The following is a 17,316-nucleotide window of genomic DNA, read 5'->3' as shown; positions in this document are numbered from 1 at the left end:
GGAAAGGGTACAGAGGAGATTTACAAGGCCACTGCCTGGATTAGAGAGTATGCATTATGATCGGAGATTAAGGGAGCTAGGGCTTTACTTTCTGGAGAGAAGGAGGATGAGAGGAGACATGATAGAGGTATACAAGATATTAAGAGGAATAGAGTGGACAGTCGGCGCCTCTTCCCCAGGGCACCACTGCTCAATACAAGAGGACATGGCTTTAAGGTAAGGGGAGGGAAGTTCAAGGGGGGTATTAGAGGAAGGTTTTTTACTCAGAAAGTGGTTGGTGTGTGGAATGCACTGCCTGAGTTAGTGGTGGAGGCAGATACATTAGTGAAATTTAAGAGACTACTAGACAGGTATATGGAGGAATTTAAGGTGGGGGGGGGGGTTATATGGGAGGCAGGGTTTAAGGGTCTGTACAACATTCTGGGCCGAAGGGCCTGTACTGTGCTGTATTGTTCTATGTTCTAAAACGTCCACCATTCTGTGTAAAATACATGCTTTGTAATTATCCTTTAAATTCTCCCCCTCTCACCTTAAAGCATGCCCTCTGGTACTTAACATTTCCATCCAGGAAAAAGACACTGAGATATATCTATGCCTCTCATAATATTATAAACTTCCATTAGGTTGTTGGTCAGCCTCTGACACTCCAGAGAAAACAATCCAAGATAAACCAACCTCTTTTCATAGCTAATGCTCTCTAATCCAGGCAACGTCCTGGTGAACTTTGTCTGCACTCTCTCCACATGCATTCTGTAATGCAGCAATAGAATATGTAAATATGATAATTCAAATGTGGTCTAATCAACGTTTTATACATCTGCATCATGCCTTCCTGACTGTTACACTCAACACCTTTACCATGGAAGCAACCACACCATATATCTTCATTACTACCCTGTCTACTTCCGTTGTCACTCACAGGGAGCTGTGAACTTGCAGCCAAAAAATCCCTTTGCACGTCAATGTTCATTAGAGTCCTGCCCTTAATGTAAATATACTTCTTTCATTTGACTTTCAAAGTGCAACACCTCACATGTGTCTGTCTGCTACTTCTCGACCCACATTTCCAACTGGTCTATATATCCTGCTGAATCATTTAGTAACCTTCCTCACAATCCACAACTTCATCGTTTTTTTTTTGTGATCTGCAAACTTATTAATCAACCCATTTTTTATACACACCTCCCAACCAGAGTAACACTCTTCCACTACCGAACTCTGCCTTCTGTAGTTAAGCCAATTTTGAATCCAATCTACTAAGTCTCCAGGGATCCTGTGTGCTTTAATCTTCCATGACAGCCTATCATGAAGGACCGTGTTGAAAGCTTTACTGATGTCAGGCAAACAACATCAGAGTTTTTGAGTTTCTTAAAACTCTGCCTTCTTTTAGGTCTGGTTTTATCCGATATTATTTCAGTTTCTTGATAATAATGATTATTTCTTCTCATATTTATTTTGCTTATTCATTGTGAAACATTCAAGAATGGTAAATTCACTTACTTAATAATTATCCTTTTACAGAATCATTCATGAATTCCAATGCTAAACAAAAAAAAGGTATAAAAATGCTCAGTAATTACCCATTAAAATACTTGTCTTGCATTACCATCCCTTTATTATTCTGTTTGCATATATTAGGTGCATAGCAGTCATGTGCATCTGGAGGTAAAAGTACGATTAAACTGATTTGAGCTATCAGTGAATAACTCACTTATCATAGGACTAGTAGTTGAGTGGTTTTGGACCATGCTGTTTTTAACTGATAAAATATAGCATTTTCTATTAAATTATCTGTAACTGAAACATTCTCGTAGAGCCATAGAGTAAAACAGCATAGAAACTGGCCCTTAGAATGGAGTGATTTAAAAGAGAGCTAACTTCTTTATGCAATAGCAGTGAGCTATCAGAGGAAGTGGTCACGATGGGTACAGCATGGAAGGGGTGGAATGGTGCTGTTAAGGGCTGAAAGCTGGCAATGGGGGATTTGATGCTGTGGTCAGTATAGACCTGTTGGGCCTAAGGGCCTGTTCCAAAATCACCCAACTACTATTCCAGTGATAATTGAGTTATTCACTGATAGCTCCCGTCCTGTTAGTCACTGTATTTATCCCACCCTGGTTTGACTACCTAAAGTGCATCACGTCACACTTACCTAATTTGAAAGCCATTTGCCATTCCTTAACTCATCTCCTTAACTGATCAAGATTCCTTTCTAAGTTATTAGAACCTGTTTCATTATGAATGAGACACCCTAATTTAGTATCATCAGCAAAATTGCTAATCATGCCATGTAAATTCACATCCAAGTCGTTCACATAAAATAATGAATAACAGAGGCTCCAAAACTGTTCCCTAGGGTGCCCCACTAATCTCAAATATCCAGTCAGAAAATTGACCTTTAACTATCACCCTCTGCTTCCTATCATCCAGACAATTCTAAATCCACCTCACTATGTCCTCTCGAATCCTGTGTGACCTCATATTCCAGATCAGCCTTCTATGCGGGATCTTGTCAAAGACCTTACTAAAGTACATATTGATGTCATTCACTGCCCTGCCTTCATCTATCCCTTTCGCCACCTCTTCAAAAATCCCCAAGTGAGTTGTCAGACATGAACTCCCATGTACAGTATACAAAACCATGCTGACTATTCCTGATCAGGAATTGATTATCCAAGTGATGGTAAAGCTTGACCCTCAGAATTCCCTCCACTAACTTCCCAAGAACTGCAGTCAGACCCGCTGGCCTCAGCTCCCTGGCTTGTCCTTGCATGTTTTGAGAGGCTGGTCACGGCACACATTAACTCCAGCCTTCCTGACAAATTCAACCCATGCAATTTTCCTCTGATGGAAGAGGTCCATAGCAAATACCATTTCCCTGGCCTCCCAACACTCACTTCTGGAGCAACTGGACAGTATAGACATTATGTTAGCTTATTGCGTATTGATTTAGCTCAGTTGTCAGTACTATATTTACAAGCAAACTTATATTCTAATTCCTAGGCCTGAGACTCAACACCAGCCTTTGCAACTGGATCCTTGACTGCCTGACCAACTGACAGTAATCAGTAAGGATAGGCAGCAACAGCTCCACCACAGTTTGTTACTCTCTTACCTTGTGCAAGTTCAATGCACTGTTGTAATGAATTGATTAATATGAACGGTTATGCAAGACAAGATTTACACTGTACCTTGGTACCTGTGACAATTATAAACCAATTTACCAATTTATGAGCAAAAGATATTATTTTAATGTTGGTAAGAAATGGTAATCTGATTCCTGCTGGCTTGGTCCATTGTTTGAAATACTAAAGACCAGACAACAATGTTATAAAAGGAATGCAGAATTGTGTGTTCTTAGATCTGTATATTTTTTGTTTTATGTTGCTCTCCTTTTTCAGGAAAACATGAGGCTGTGAAATCATCTTTGACTATATCTAATCATCACTTGCAAGTCATCATAATAAAACTTACATACAGATCTCTTAATGCACTATAAATATAATTTTAAAATATAATATACTATAAATATAATATTGTATGTTATAATACTGAACAAAATGTTACCACTTAGCTTGATGAAGACAGGTAAAAAGAGAACTTTATTGAAACTGTCAGTTTTAAGGAGTGACTCATAGGTGGGAAGAGAAAACAGTGTCCTTAAAGAAGGGAATCCTAGGATCTCATATTCTAACATTTGTAAACTTACACTTAACCAAGTTTGGTGTCTGTATCCAAACAAGTACCGTCGCTCCCTTCAGCAAAGATTCCATTTGGGCTCAAATGGGCAGTGGGTGGGTGAAATTGAGCTGTGCTTTAATTCTGTACCTGAGCTGATCTCTGGGGTGCTTGTCCAAGCAATTGTGAGATGTGGAGAGTAAGACTGATTTAGAGAAGATTACCCTGTTTTCCTTGTGGGAAAGATTATGATAGTATTTGGTGTGGAGGAGGGGCAGGAATCAAAAGGTTGAGATGTGAGGAATCAGTGGGTTTTGGCAAAAGTGGGAAAACATTGAAGGATTGGGAGGATTCAAATTGGGGAAGGCAACTCAGGTGGGTGTTCCTGGAGATAGCTATTGTTCAATTGTTCAATGTAGCTGGAGGGAGTAATTTGAAAATCTGGGCAAGTTTTCTCAGTTCAGCACTTTGTGTACAAGAGTACCCAATGACAGTGCCAACTTCCCCTGTGTTGAATGGGGAGATGATCTCATTATGCATATGCCTGAAAAACTGTATCAGGGTCACAGACAATAGGTGATTCACAACCGTAGGTATGTGGTCTAGCTTTCCATTTGTTGCCCTTCAATCTGGAATGGTTGCAAGTGAAAATTACTCAGGTAAAATTGATTTTCAATGCCTCAGCAAGGAGTAAAAACCTTTTGTTCCAATTATACTTGCTATAGGTGAGTTGACCTTCAGAATATTGTGCACACTTTTACTCTCCTTACCAAATGAAGGATACGCTCATGATAGAGAGAAGACAGCCAATGCTCACAAGATCTATTCCTGTGATATCATTTGAGGAGAACTTAATCAATTTCTCTTGACTAAAATGTAACCTCATTGATATGCACAAAATTATTTGTACTTAGGGCTTGGCTGAGAAGATTAATGGATGAGGTCCTCCCTTGCTGAGGCGCCTTATAGTTGGCCACTCAAGATAAAATTAGAAGAAATATCATCAGCCAGAGGGCTGTGAATATTTGGAATTCTCTGTACAAAATAGAAGTGGAGCTCAGTTAGTGAATATATACAAAAGAAATTGACAGATTTTTAAATATTATGTAAATCAAGGGTTGTGGGGTTTGAACAAAAAAGTGGCACTGAAATGAAAGATCTGACATGATCCGATTGAGCGGTGGATCAGGGTTGAAACGTCAGGTGGCCTGCCTGCATTAGTTATAGCCAAATTATTTACAACTATAATCTGACTTAAGATAACCAACTAAATTGAAAGCATATTGCCATGCTGCAGGTTCTCTAATCAGATCTTGGGAGTACAAGGATTGTGTAGAGACCTTTCACATTGGCATCAGGAGCAAAATAAAAAGCAGTTACACTGCCCAGAGAAGGACATAATCATTGTGGAGTAACATGCTGACTTTGTTGTTTCTGCTAAAATCTTCACGCCAAACATCCAGAATTCTGAATCTAATATCTGGAAATTCAACTAAGGTTTTTGAAGTGGCCCATCTAATGCTGGAGGAACTGAGCAGATCAGACAACATCTATGGAAAAGAGAAAATAGCTGAGCTTTCATAGATGCTGCCTGGCCTGCTGAGTTCTCCCAGCATTTTGTATGTGTTACTTTGATTTCCAGCATCTGCAGATTTTCTCTTATTTGTAAGGTGGTCCATCTGCTCTGTTTTGTTTATCTCCCGAAAAATGTAAGATTATCACGTTGATATAACATTAATTTATACAAATCACTACGAAACAGAAAAATAATAATGATAATGCTGACAAAACATTAGTCAAGTCAATACAAAATTAAAGAAGAAGTAAATTTGTTGTTCATTTACCTGTCTATGATTGCACACATATCAATGTTAACATTTGTAAATTTTCCCAGCTGCCCTTGCTCAACAGCATGCAAGTCAACGAGCTGATCATCCACATGAAGGAGTTGCATGCAGCCCTGAAAGGAACGCCGAGAGACACTTGGTTGTGTGCTATTTACTGCATCAGGGTAACCTGAAATAACAAGTATACATTTTTTTTCTTTTTATAGACATTAATTACAAATTAATGTTAATATCAGAAGTTACTATCATTGCAAGGTACTGCAGTAATTTCAGTTCTTAATGTGCAAGATTGCAATTAAGTTGTAAATGAAATATTAATTTGTTAGGTCATTCTGAACAAACTAACAGCATTTTCTGTTAATGCCGATTGAGATTCTAAATCACTGACATTTGTACAGAAACAATTGAATGCAGCATGCAAAGCCTTAATGAAAGAACAATATGTTTGTTATATGTCAACCATATCTCAATGTAATGAAATGAACTGCCAATGACAATGACATAAACTTAATTAATTACATTACATTTTAATACCCACTGATTTAAAGATTGATTAACATTTGATGTAGCCATCTACCTGCTGTGAGCATAATCATCTGATCTTCAAAATGACTCATAATTTTGTGGTTGGTGATAAAACCAAAATTTAATGCTTAGTGAGAAACAAAACTCATTTACAATCAGTATTATGTTTAATAAAAGTGAATTACATTTACCTGTGTATCTGTGACTATAACTTAAAAGCCAATTTATTGGGCAAAGTGTTTTTAATTTTTAATGCAAAGGAGCTCAGTTAGAGCAAATATTGCAATTATAAATTGCAAAAAGCAACTTATGGCCAAAAAATTATTTATCCTTCCTGGACATCGCATATATTCTTAACTATAATGTTAATGTATTTCAAATCATTTCCTGAGGTTGCATTTTCATACATTGATGTTTAATCTTTTGCTATTTATACCAAAATTTTAGCATTCTAATTTGACATTAATAAAATTATAAGTTTGCTGAAATTAATGGATTTCCACAAATATGGCCCAATTTAAGGCCTGTCTGGGTCTCATAAATTAAAGAAAACATACATAACCCATGTTAGGTTTGGACATATATTGCTATGGAGGTCTATTAAAGTATCAAATTAAAATCCACTCCGAGCCTGATCATACTACATCCAATCAGAATCAAACCCAAGCCTGAGAACATAGAAAATATTTCAGATCTAATCTGAACAACTTCGTTGCACAAAGCTATTCTACTGAAGTCAGAAGTAATATTGGGAGGTATTTGTACACAGAGTAGTACTGAATAGTGGGAAAAAAACAGATTTACTAAAATACATTTATTCATAAAATATTATGTCAGGTCAGTCTGACTAAAACATTAATTATTGGCACTGAATATATACCTAATCAACATGAATCCACCATAGCTAGTCAAGTAACATGATTGTGTGGCTCTTCTAAACTACTACACAAGAAATGGTGTCAAATGAAATGCCGCTGTAGAAAAGCAGTATACATCATCAAAGATCCTCACCACCCAAGCTATCTCTTTTCTCGCTGCTGCCATCAGGCAGAAGGTACGGGTGCCTCAGGACTCGCACCACCAGGTTCTAGTATAGTTACTACCCTTCAACCATCAGGGCTCTTGAACAAAAGGGAATAACTACACTCATTCTACAAGGTATTTTAGGTGTTCCCACAACCGATGGTCTCACTTTAGGGACTCTCTGTCTTGTTATTTTATGCTCCCGCTATTTATATTTAAGAACATAACATAAGTAATAGGAGCAGGAGTAGGCCACCTGCCCTGTTGAGCCAGCTCCACCATTCAATAAGATCATGGCTGATGTGGCCATGAAATCATCTCACCCACTTATCCCCCATAACCCTTAATTCCCCTACTATGCAAAAATATATCCAACCTTGTCTTAAATATATTAACTGAAGTACCCTCCATTGCTTCATTGGGCAGAGAATTCCCACAGATTCACCACTCTCTGGGAAATGCAGTTCCTTCTCATCTCAGTCCTAAATCTACTCCCCTGAATCTTGAGGCTATGCCCCTAATTATAGTTGCACCTGCTAGTGGAAACAACTTTTCTGCCTCTATCTTATTTATACTTTCATTATTTTATATGTTTCTATAAGATCTCAATAAGCACAGTTCATTGATCCTGTTTACAGTTACGGTTCTATAGATTTGCTAAGTATGTCCACTGGAAAAAGGAATCTGAGTTTTATGTGGTGATACTATATATGTACTCTGATAATAAATTTAACTTTGAAGTACTTTGAACTTTGAAATAGGCTTGTTTCAGATTTTCACATTCATATTCTGCTGAATGGAAGTAGATTGATCCTCTAAAGAGAGAAGGGTGGATTGACACATTGTTTTCAATATCCCCCCCCCCCCCCCCCAAAACTGGCTTAAATTAACATTAACAGAGTGTTCAAATAGGGTTATCTCATTCAAACACTGATGATGTTAAACTTGGGAAAGCAAAGATTCCTCATGAACAAAAAGTGTCTGATGATACTGGACCATTCCTGAATTTTTTGTGGAAGTATGAGGACTAACATAATGATTTGATATTGTTCATGGAAGATTCAAACATTATTTGCAGTCTGTGGTTCAGTTGAAGAATCCAGGGAAGCATCCTGCAACAGCTGGTGGGTATTTTGAATAACAACTGGTTGCCATTATTAGGTTTGAATCCCTAGTAAAAGGTTGAGACCTGCATTTTGTGTCCATCTTGGAGGCTGGTGGGTGGAGAGTAACTTTATACAAGTGGTCACTCGTAGGTTCCATTTATGTGTGCTTAAGAAGTCATACAATCCTTCAACAGAGCTTTTGCTTGCATCAAGTTTGTTCTTTTTGGTGGAAGGAATCAGATTATAAATAGCAATGGTGCACATTGCAATCCAATTTATTCCCTACAGGAGGAGCTCAAGACAGATCCTCTCGCTGGTCTTGAACCCAACCGCTAATCAACTTACAACGGCTGAGCAATGAAGTATATTTCATGGGCCACTAATACTGAAATCTGCTGTGGACTATTCACTGCAAAATTGGGTTTTCTAGCAAGGTTGTGCAGATGCTGTGAGCTGAATTTGGTAAATGCATTTCCTTTTTCAAACGTCTTGGAAGGGACTTCTTTTAAATGACTGCAATTACCAGCATTTAATCTTTTTCTCTCTGGAAGTTTGCTTTTCCTTCCTGAGAAGTACTGGGGGTGGGGGAGGGGTGCTGTTCTTACATGGAGGAATTAGTTCTAAATGGCTGGTGCCTTCTTCAGTTTCAGATGTAGATGATGCATTATCTCTTTGATTGGCAGGTGTCACACTGGTGCTGAAGCTGCATTTCCTATCAGGGTTCTGCACTGTCTCAGAGTGAGCAGATGGGCTTTCTCACAGCTCACAGAGGAGAACTGTGGTGGAGCATCTGCCATAAGGGAAGCTATGCTTCACTGAATAGAGCCATCAGGGAAAACAAATTAAATTCGATGGGAGCTGGGGAACAAGGACTAGTTGTCAATCACAGTGCAGTGACAATGACCAATAAAGAGAAAGGAGCACAGTACACCACACATATCAACCAATTTAGGGCCATAGTCCCGGAGGTAAAACAAAAATGACACACTTTGCAATTAATAACTATTTGACATGTTGGGATCAGTTAAAAGATACAAGCATATGTTATTTTAGTTGCTGAAACTGTTTTCCTTAAAGCAAATAAGTAGAAACTGTTTCCACTGACAAGGGGATCAGTAACTAACCAGACATTCAAGACTGTCAGAGAATCAAAGGCCATTGAGGAATTTTATTTTATGGTGAGAATTAATACAAGTGACTCATGCATTATGACCATACAGATTATGGAAAGTCACCTTTAAAAATTTCCCAAATTGCTACCCAAATAGTTGAGATGTGGAATTTATGTGAGAAACAGTAAATAAATAAAACATTTTTTTTCAACTTGTGTTTCTTGACAGTTGTACAGGTCATGCAACTTTACATTCCTAGAAAGAGTTTGCAAGGATAATGAAAGAAGGAAGAGAAAAAGAGTAAGGAGATGTTGAGATATTTGCAGTTTGCAAGTGGTTGACTTTTAGCGGTTTAGTATATTTATGTATCTGTTAGCAAAATATACCGAACAAGTAACCTCTTTTTGAATGAATGCCATTTTTCTGGATAATGCAGACTTTTTTTCTACTATCCAAGTCACAATCAGATCACTCTGTAGCAGGTGATGCAGAACGTATGGCAGCTGCTCATGTTCATTCACAGGAAACCTTAAGACTATGTTCTTGATAAACCTACAGAGGTATATTTAGTCCTATATGAAAATATAGGGGTAGAAAAATAGATGGCGAACTATGAGTATTTCATCCATGTTCCTTATGATACCACTTTAACAATTATTTAGCGTATGCACTTTTGTTAGCTGGAGTTACTGCATTTGACTAATTGCCTGGTATATTTTGCACATTACAAGTTAAAATTTATCATCTAATTCAAAGATACCCTTTGGTTAAGCAAGATAAATTGGCCATTGCATAAGTACAAGAATGAGTGCAACATAGAAGCTGTAATTTAAATAGAAGTTTGTGGTTATACATTACACTTCACACCTTGGAGTCATCATAATGTATTTTACAGTGAAATGTTTTGATGTACAGGTAAGATTGCTTAGTTTCTTGTGGCAAAAATGCCTGAACAGAATCTTACCACACCGACTAAGGAATTCAGACTGAACCCAATCTCAGTAATGATGAGCACAGAATTATTAGGTTGTTGTAACAGTTTGACAGGTTTACTAATATCCTTCACAGAACGATATTCATTGTTGTTCACAAGTCTGGTCCACATGAGACTCCAAAGAGATTTTAAAATATTTGTTTTATTTGTTACATGTACATTGAAATGCATTGTTTGCATCAAATCAAATCTGCGAGGATTGTGCTGGGCAGCCTCTGGCGCTAATATAGCATGGCCACAACTCAATGACCCTAACCATACGTCATAGGAATCTGGGACAAAACTGGTGCACCCAGAGGCAACCCACATGGTGAAGGGGAAAACATGTAAACTCCTTACAGGAAGGTCCAGGGATTGGAGCTCAAATTCTGAGCGCTGGCACTGTAAAGCAATGGGCTAACCACAATGCTACTACGCCACCCCTAGCATACGAAATAAATCTAGATTTGTGTTTTGTGTTTGAATTGTATTGTCCTCTGAAACAAATCCTTATACAATGAAAGAATTAACAACAAAGTGCCTTTTTTAATATACAGTGGTTTCTTGTTAATTGGGAAATGTGGAGGCCAGTACATTTTGGCCCAAGTAAGCAACTGCCATTCAAATGAAGTTTCATAGTAATAACTAAAAAGATATTTTAAAAAACTACCATTTAACTGACTAGCAAGTTATGTATTTAAATTAAATGCAGAACAAATTAGCACACTATCAATACCATTATAGTAATATAAAACTGCGTATTAGTTCCTAATGGTGATCAATGGAGAAATTCTTCCAGTTCAGTGTAAGCTGTGCAATCATTTGATTTGATTGTAAATCAACAAAATCAACACAGACACCCAGTATAGGTAATGGACTATCTTTATACAATGCTTTCAATAACTGTATCCTCCAAATTTTCATTGTAACATTCAAGATGATTGTCGATACCCTCAAATTCTTCAGATTTCCTAAATTGCTGAAGCAGATCAATCATTTCTGGCATCTCTGAGCCTGATTTCTTGAAACCACAGTGAACTGCTGAACTGTCTTACAGCTTATTTCTTGCCAACCATCAGTGACAAAAATAACTGCTTTTTGAACACATGCACATGCAACAAGAGTTGTTTTAAAAAAAGGCTTGTTCTAAGCTAAAGGTAGTATCTAATGGCCACACAAGTGCACGTGTCAGATGCAAGCTAGAAAATGTTCAGCCCCCTACTCCAATAAGTGGTATGGTGTCCCAAATAAATGGAGGGATTTTCAGCTATTTTCTCAATTAGTTTTTGCTCTTTAAGAGCTGTCCCAAATAAACAGCCATCCGGATTAACTAATGGTCCAATTAACTGGAATCCACTGTATTAACAGAATATAGAAAAATAAGTTTCAACTTCATTCAGTTTATATTAGGAAATTTCATCTCTAATATTATATTGAAGAAGGAGTGTTGAAGAAAGCCATCTCTTTTTCTTCTAAATTAACTTTAAAAAGAGAATTAGATTTATTAGTGTGCTAAGTAAAAAAAAATTGACAAGGGAGAAATTGGTTTTACCACAGGCATTGGCATGAAATGGCTGTTGTGTTATAATGATGGGAAAGTAAGTCCCATTTCAAATCAACCTTCAAATTATACCACTGCACCATGGACAGTAATTAGGCATCCTGATGCAGCTGGTGTTCGAAATTTTCTTATTTCACTCTGTTCTGATGCTTAAGCTGCCTTGCAACCAAGACCTGAGAGTGTAGAGTATATACTATGTATCAGTGACTCATGTTGAGATTGATAGCAGCACACTGTCCTGCTGCAAACATTAAGACAGGTTCCTCTTGCTCCTGTTATGGAGACAAATGAAAACTGAATTCTGGGCCTGTCCTTCTGTTCAGCTAGTTCATACAGCATAATTTAAGTTTCTTGAACGTGCTGAGTAGCAGCCTTGAACTTGTCTGAGGCAATCCCTTTGGCTTTTGAAAGTCATAAACTGCCAAATAGTAGCCATGAATTTAGGAATGGAATTGGGTGGCAAGAACCGCATGTGAAATTTGTCAAGTCAGGTAAAGCAGCTAATTTTCAACACTGTCCACCTGAACCCTTCCTATCCAAATCATTCAAAAACACTTCTAAACATCCAGTTGCCAGCGTATGTGGGAAGATGAAAGACCAGGTTAATAGAACATTAAGCATTGAAGCAGTTATAAGAATCAGCAGTTATAAAAACTGTACTGTGCTTGTAATGGTCTTGGCTCTTATGAGATTCACAGAAAAAGTGATAGAAAGATAATGATCTAATAAGAATGCCTAACCACTAAGACAATCAGAGAATCAAATTAAGATCACATTGGCCATCAAGTACCCATTTACACTGATCCTACAGTAATACAATTTTATTCTTCCTCTGTTCCCATTAACTTCCCCCAAGATTCTACCACTCACCGACTTGCTTGGGGCCACTTAGTGTGGTTAACTAAATTACTATTCCATCAGTCTTTGAGATGCAGGAGGAAACCCATAGATTTGTTGGAATTTGAAAACTCCACATGGAAGGATAGAGATTAGGATTGAACCTGGAGAACAGAAGCCTGAGCAGACACTCTATCAGCTATGCCTCTGTGTCTGTCCCAGTGTTTGAGAGTTGTTTACATTTCTGCAATCTGCAAGGTAATTTGCTGTTCTCCCATAACTGAGTTAAACATTATGAATAAGGAGAACGAATCAACATTCTAGAATACTGATCCAGCATTAACTTCTTATTTATTCATTCTTTGGCATCCTGGGATGTCTTATCAAGCCCTGTTTGTCCTTAGGAACCAGGAATTCTCTCTGCAGAAGCTGCCTAATCAGCTGTGCTTTTTGCAAGTTCTTTTTTATTTCAGATGGTGGAAAATGGTGTTAAGTCAATGAAATCTCCGTGGTGAAGGCAAGTGGTGCAATGCAACTGAATAGTTTATTCAGCTAACTATTAATGGCAGTTAATTTGATAAGAGGCTTGAAATATCAGATAGAGTCTGAAAAGATTTATGTTACCTTGAAGCAGAAGAAAACCATTGTTTTCTCATGGTCTAAATTTAAGTTCTCAGAAAAACACAGTGAAAGCTGAACTTGCATTCTCTAAATTCTTGGTTCAGGCCTCTGGACTGCTTTCCCAGTAATATAACTCTTCCACTCTGACCATTATCCTGAGACCTTACAGGTCAGAGTCTGGGGGCTCCAATTACGCGTTCAGCTTCAAGCCACATGATGGAGAATTGGTGAGACCTTAAGATTACACTCTGGAAAAGATGGAGAACTTCCCTAGAGTGGTCAGCCATTCTCAGTTTGAACACAGGATACCACATGTTCAAAGTTAAAGGTCAATTGTTTTTTCTGCGTATATGTATCTTAACCAGGATAGGACCCATAAGCGTGAGGCACTAAAATAGCAAGTGCATGGAAATTTCAGTTGGGCATATGAGAAGCATGTTGCAAATGCTTCTAACAATGCAATTCTTTTCAATCCCAAAATTCAAACATATCTGGTTTTGATTTGTTTGATAAACGCTTGAATTATGAGAAAGAGATTCCAGTACTCATTGTTCAAAGCATTACCAGGTCAATGGATTATGAACAAATGCCCTTGAGAAAACACAGATGAACAGATGCAGTTTGGCTTTAATCTCAAAGCAATGAGCCTGTAACACCTACAGCAAAATAATCTTCTGGCACTCTGTTAAATGACGATATAATAGATGCTATGCTACATGCTAGTAGTATTTGCTGCGTACAACAGTAATACCTTTTTCAAAGAGCAGAACATAGAACATGGTTTGTCAAATAAAACACTCAAGAACTTCTACATCTGTACTGTAGGGAGCACTGACTGGCTACATCATCAATATGTATCGGGGGCTACTGCACAAGATTGACGTAAGTTGCAGAAATTTATGAAATTAGTCAGCTTCATCATGGGTACTAGCCTCAGTTGTACCCAAGATATCTTCAAGGAGCGATGGCTTTGGAAGGCAGTGTCCATCATTAAGGATCCCCACATACCTTCGTCTCATTGTTACCATCAGAAAGTGTTCATTCTAAACACGTAAAACTTCTCAAGAGCAGCTGTATTACAGTCAATTAGTTCACACTCTTCCTCCCCCATTAGTGTAAATGCTCTAGCTCCCTAGCCAATTTATTCTATTGTTTTCACCCATAATGTCTGGAAGATGGCTTACAACTTCCAGTGAGGGTAGTACATCTAAGATGTCTAGGAAAAGGATTAGCATGGATGTGATACAGCATCTGGAAGTTGATGAGCATCAAGCTGATATTAGCACCTCTTTGAAACTGGCTACATCGGTGATCAGAATAATAAAAAATGCAGACAAGATAAAAGCTTGTGCAAAGATGAACTCGAAGTTATCATCACTGAAGGTGACTCGCTCAAGGAGCCAGTTGCTTGGAAAAAAGGAAAATAGATGAAATAATGGTAGGATGACCAAATACATTGAAATATGCCCCTAAGCCAGCTGATAATAATGGAGAAGGCAAGAAGCATCTTCAATCATATTCAAGAAGAAAATACATCGGTAACACTCATAGGCAGCAGAGGTAGGTTTGATAGATTTAAAAAGCACATTAACTTCCACAACGTGAATGGAGTGTGGAAGAAGCTATGACCAGAAGTATGCAATGACATCCTAGGATTTCAGGTGGAACCACTCATCCAAAACATCAGTGAAATGGCCATTGAAGCAGGATGAGAGGATGTTAATGATGGTGATGTTGAAGAGATAATGCATTCGCATGGTGAGCCTTAATAATGAAGAGCTTTGAGAACTGGCAGAGCAACACACCGTGGGTGAATCTGAGGACATGGATGAAGAAGAGGAAACACCGGCAAGAAACAAAATTCCTCAGCACTGGCATCACCACGATCACACAAATCATGGACCAGTTCATCGATAATGACGCTGACTGGGAGTGAAGTAATAAGGCTAAGATTTGTGTTCTCAACATGATTTCACACTACTGAGAACTGCTTCATGAGAGGAAGCTTAAGAAAAGACGATCAAATTTCGACGTCTACTTGAAGAAGAAGCCAAAGTTAGAGGAGGACCTACAGCATGGTCCCTTCTCCAGGACATAACCATCACCCGATTCCCTCCACTGCTGCTACGATGAGATGCTGCTCCACTGATGTACAGGTTAGGCCTAGATGCGTGTTCGTAACTCCACAAATTACTGTCTATACATAAAATATCATATATCCTGGGATTGATTTTTTAAAAAAATCATGTACACGCCTGTTTACATTGACCCCACATAATGTTGATTTACATTGTGCTCTAACTCCAAGGAATGCATCCTTAGCTTTAAGCAGGGTCTGGGTGCATTTCATTGAACTGCTGCCATAAAATTAACACATTTCATGACATACTCCAGTGACATTAAGCCTGATTCTGAATATATTTCACAAGACCTCTTTTATTGGACAGATATTGGGTAAGGGGATCAGTTCATTCATTCATCATATACATTTGACTATTATCATGTGTTGTTGACATGAAGAGCAGAAGCTACAGAAATGCTAAGTGAGAGGGCTCCTAATAGTTCAGCAGTTCTTCTTTGTATATAAATGTATAATTAGATTTAAGAAAAGAGGGGCAGCAGTTGTAAGGAACGGTGGCTGTCTGAAATTATCTGAAGAAACTTAATCAGATTTATTGTCTTTGACATTTTAAGGAAAATGTATTGTTTTGCAGCAGCAGGATAGTACAATACATAAAAATAGTATAAATTACAATAAGAAATATACACCCAGTGGCCACATTAATAGATAAATCCAGTATCTAATAAAGTGGGCACTGCGGAGGTTAGTGATTTTCTGCTGCTGTTGCCCATCCACTTCAAGGTTTGATATGTTGTGTGTTCAGAGCCACTCTTCTGAACATCACTGCTGTAATGTGTGGTTATTTATGCTATTGTCACCTTCCTGTCAGTTTGAAGCAGTCTGGCCATTCTTCTCTGTCCTCTCACATTAACAAGGCAGTTTCACCCACAGAACTCCTCCTCACTGGATTTTTTTTTAAATTGATCACACCATTCTCTGTAAACACTAGAGTATGTTATGCAGGAAAATCCAGAGAAAACAGGAGTTTCTAAGATACTCAAACTGCTGTCTGGCATCAGCAATCATTCCATGGTTAAAATCATTAAGATCATAATTCCTCCCCATTCTGATGTTTGGTCTGAGCAACCGATGGACCCCTTCACCATGCCTGCATGCACTGAGGTACTGCTACGTGGTGGAATTGAATTGATTTTATTTCTTACATCCTTCACATAAATGAAGAGTAAAAATCTTTATATTTCATCTCTGTCAGAATGTGCAAATTATAGTAATTTGTAATAAATAGTATGAACAATAAGATGTATAACAGAACAGTCAATATAGCTTAGACATACAATTATGCCAGCACAAATGATTCATTCTGATGGCCTGGTGGAAGAAACTGTCCCAGAGCCTGTTGGTCCTGGCTTTCATGCTGTGGTACCATTTCCAGATGGTAGCATCTGGAACAGTTTGTGGTCGAGTGACTCAGGTCCCCAATGATTCTTCAAGCCCTTTTTACACACCTATTGCTGTAAATGTCCTGTATAGTGAGAAGTTCACATCCACAGACACGCAGGGTTGTCTGGCCCACTCTCTGCAGAGTCCTGAAATTGAGGGAAATAAAGTTCCCATTCCAGGCTGTGATGCAGCCAGTCAGGATGTTCTCAATTGTGCACCTGTAGAAAGTTCTTAGGATTTGGGGACTTGTCCAGAACTTCTTCAGCTTTCTGAGGTGAAAGAGGCATAGTGCTTTTTTCACAAAATTTCACAAAAATACAGCCGATGTGTACAAACCAAGTGACAACCTTGGTGATGTGTATACTGAGGAACATGAAGCTGTTCACCCTCTCAACCCCAGATCCATTGATGTCAATAAGTGTGAGCCTGTCTCCATTCCTCCTGTAGTTCACAACCAGTTTTTTTATGACATTGAGGGGGTGTCAGGGTGAAGATTTCTTCTCTGTTGTC

General features: G+C 38.2%; 1 protein-coding gene across 1 annotated transcript in view; it reads right to left on the bottom strand.

The window, feature by feature from the left end:
• Positions 1 to 17,316, bottom strand: part of LOC132395162 (contactin-associated protein-like 2) — a 1,263,978-nt gene that overhangs the window by 821,186 nt on the left and 425,476 nt on the right. The window contains exon 10 of the mRNA XM_059971460.1: positions 5,523 to 5,694. Coding sequence (XP_059827443.1) covers positions 5,523 to 5,694 — 172 coding nt within the window. The remainder of the gene's footprint in view (positions 1 to 5,522; positions 5,695 to 17,316) is intronic.

The sequence above is a fragment of the Hypanus sabinus genome, chromosome 6 (genome assembly GCF_030144855.1).
Source record: "Hypanus sabinus isolate sHypSab1 chromosome 6, sHypSab1.hap1, whole genome shotgun sequence".
NCBI lineage: Eukaryota > Metazoa > Chordata > Chondrichthyes > Myliobatiformes > Dasyatidae > Hypanus > Hypanus sabinus.
This window is presented reverse-complemented; position numbering and strand designations above follow the sequence as displayed.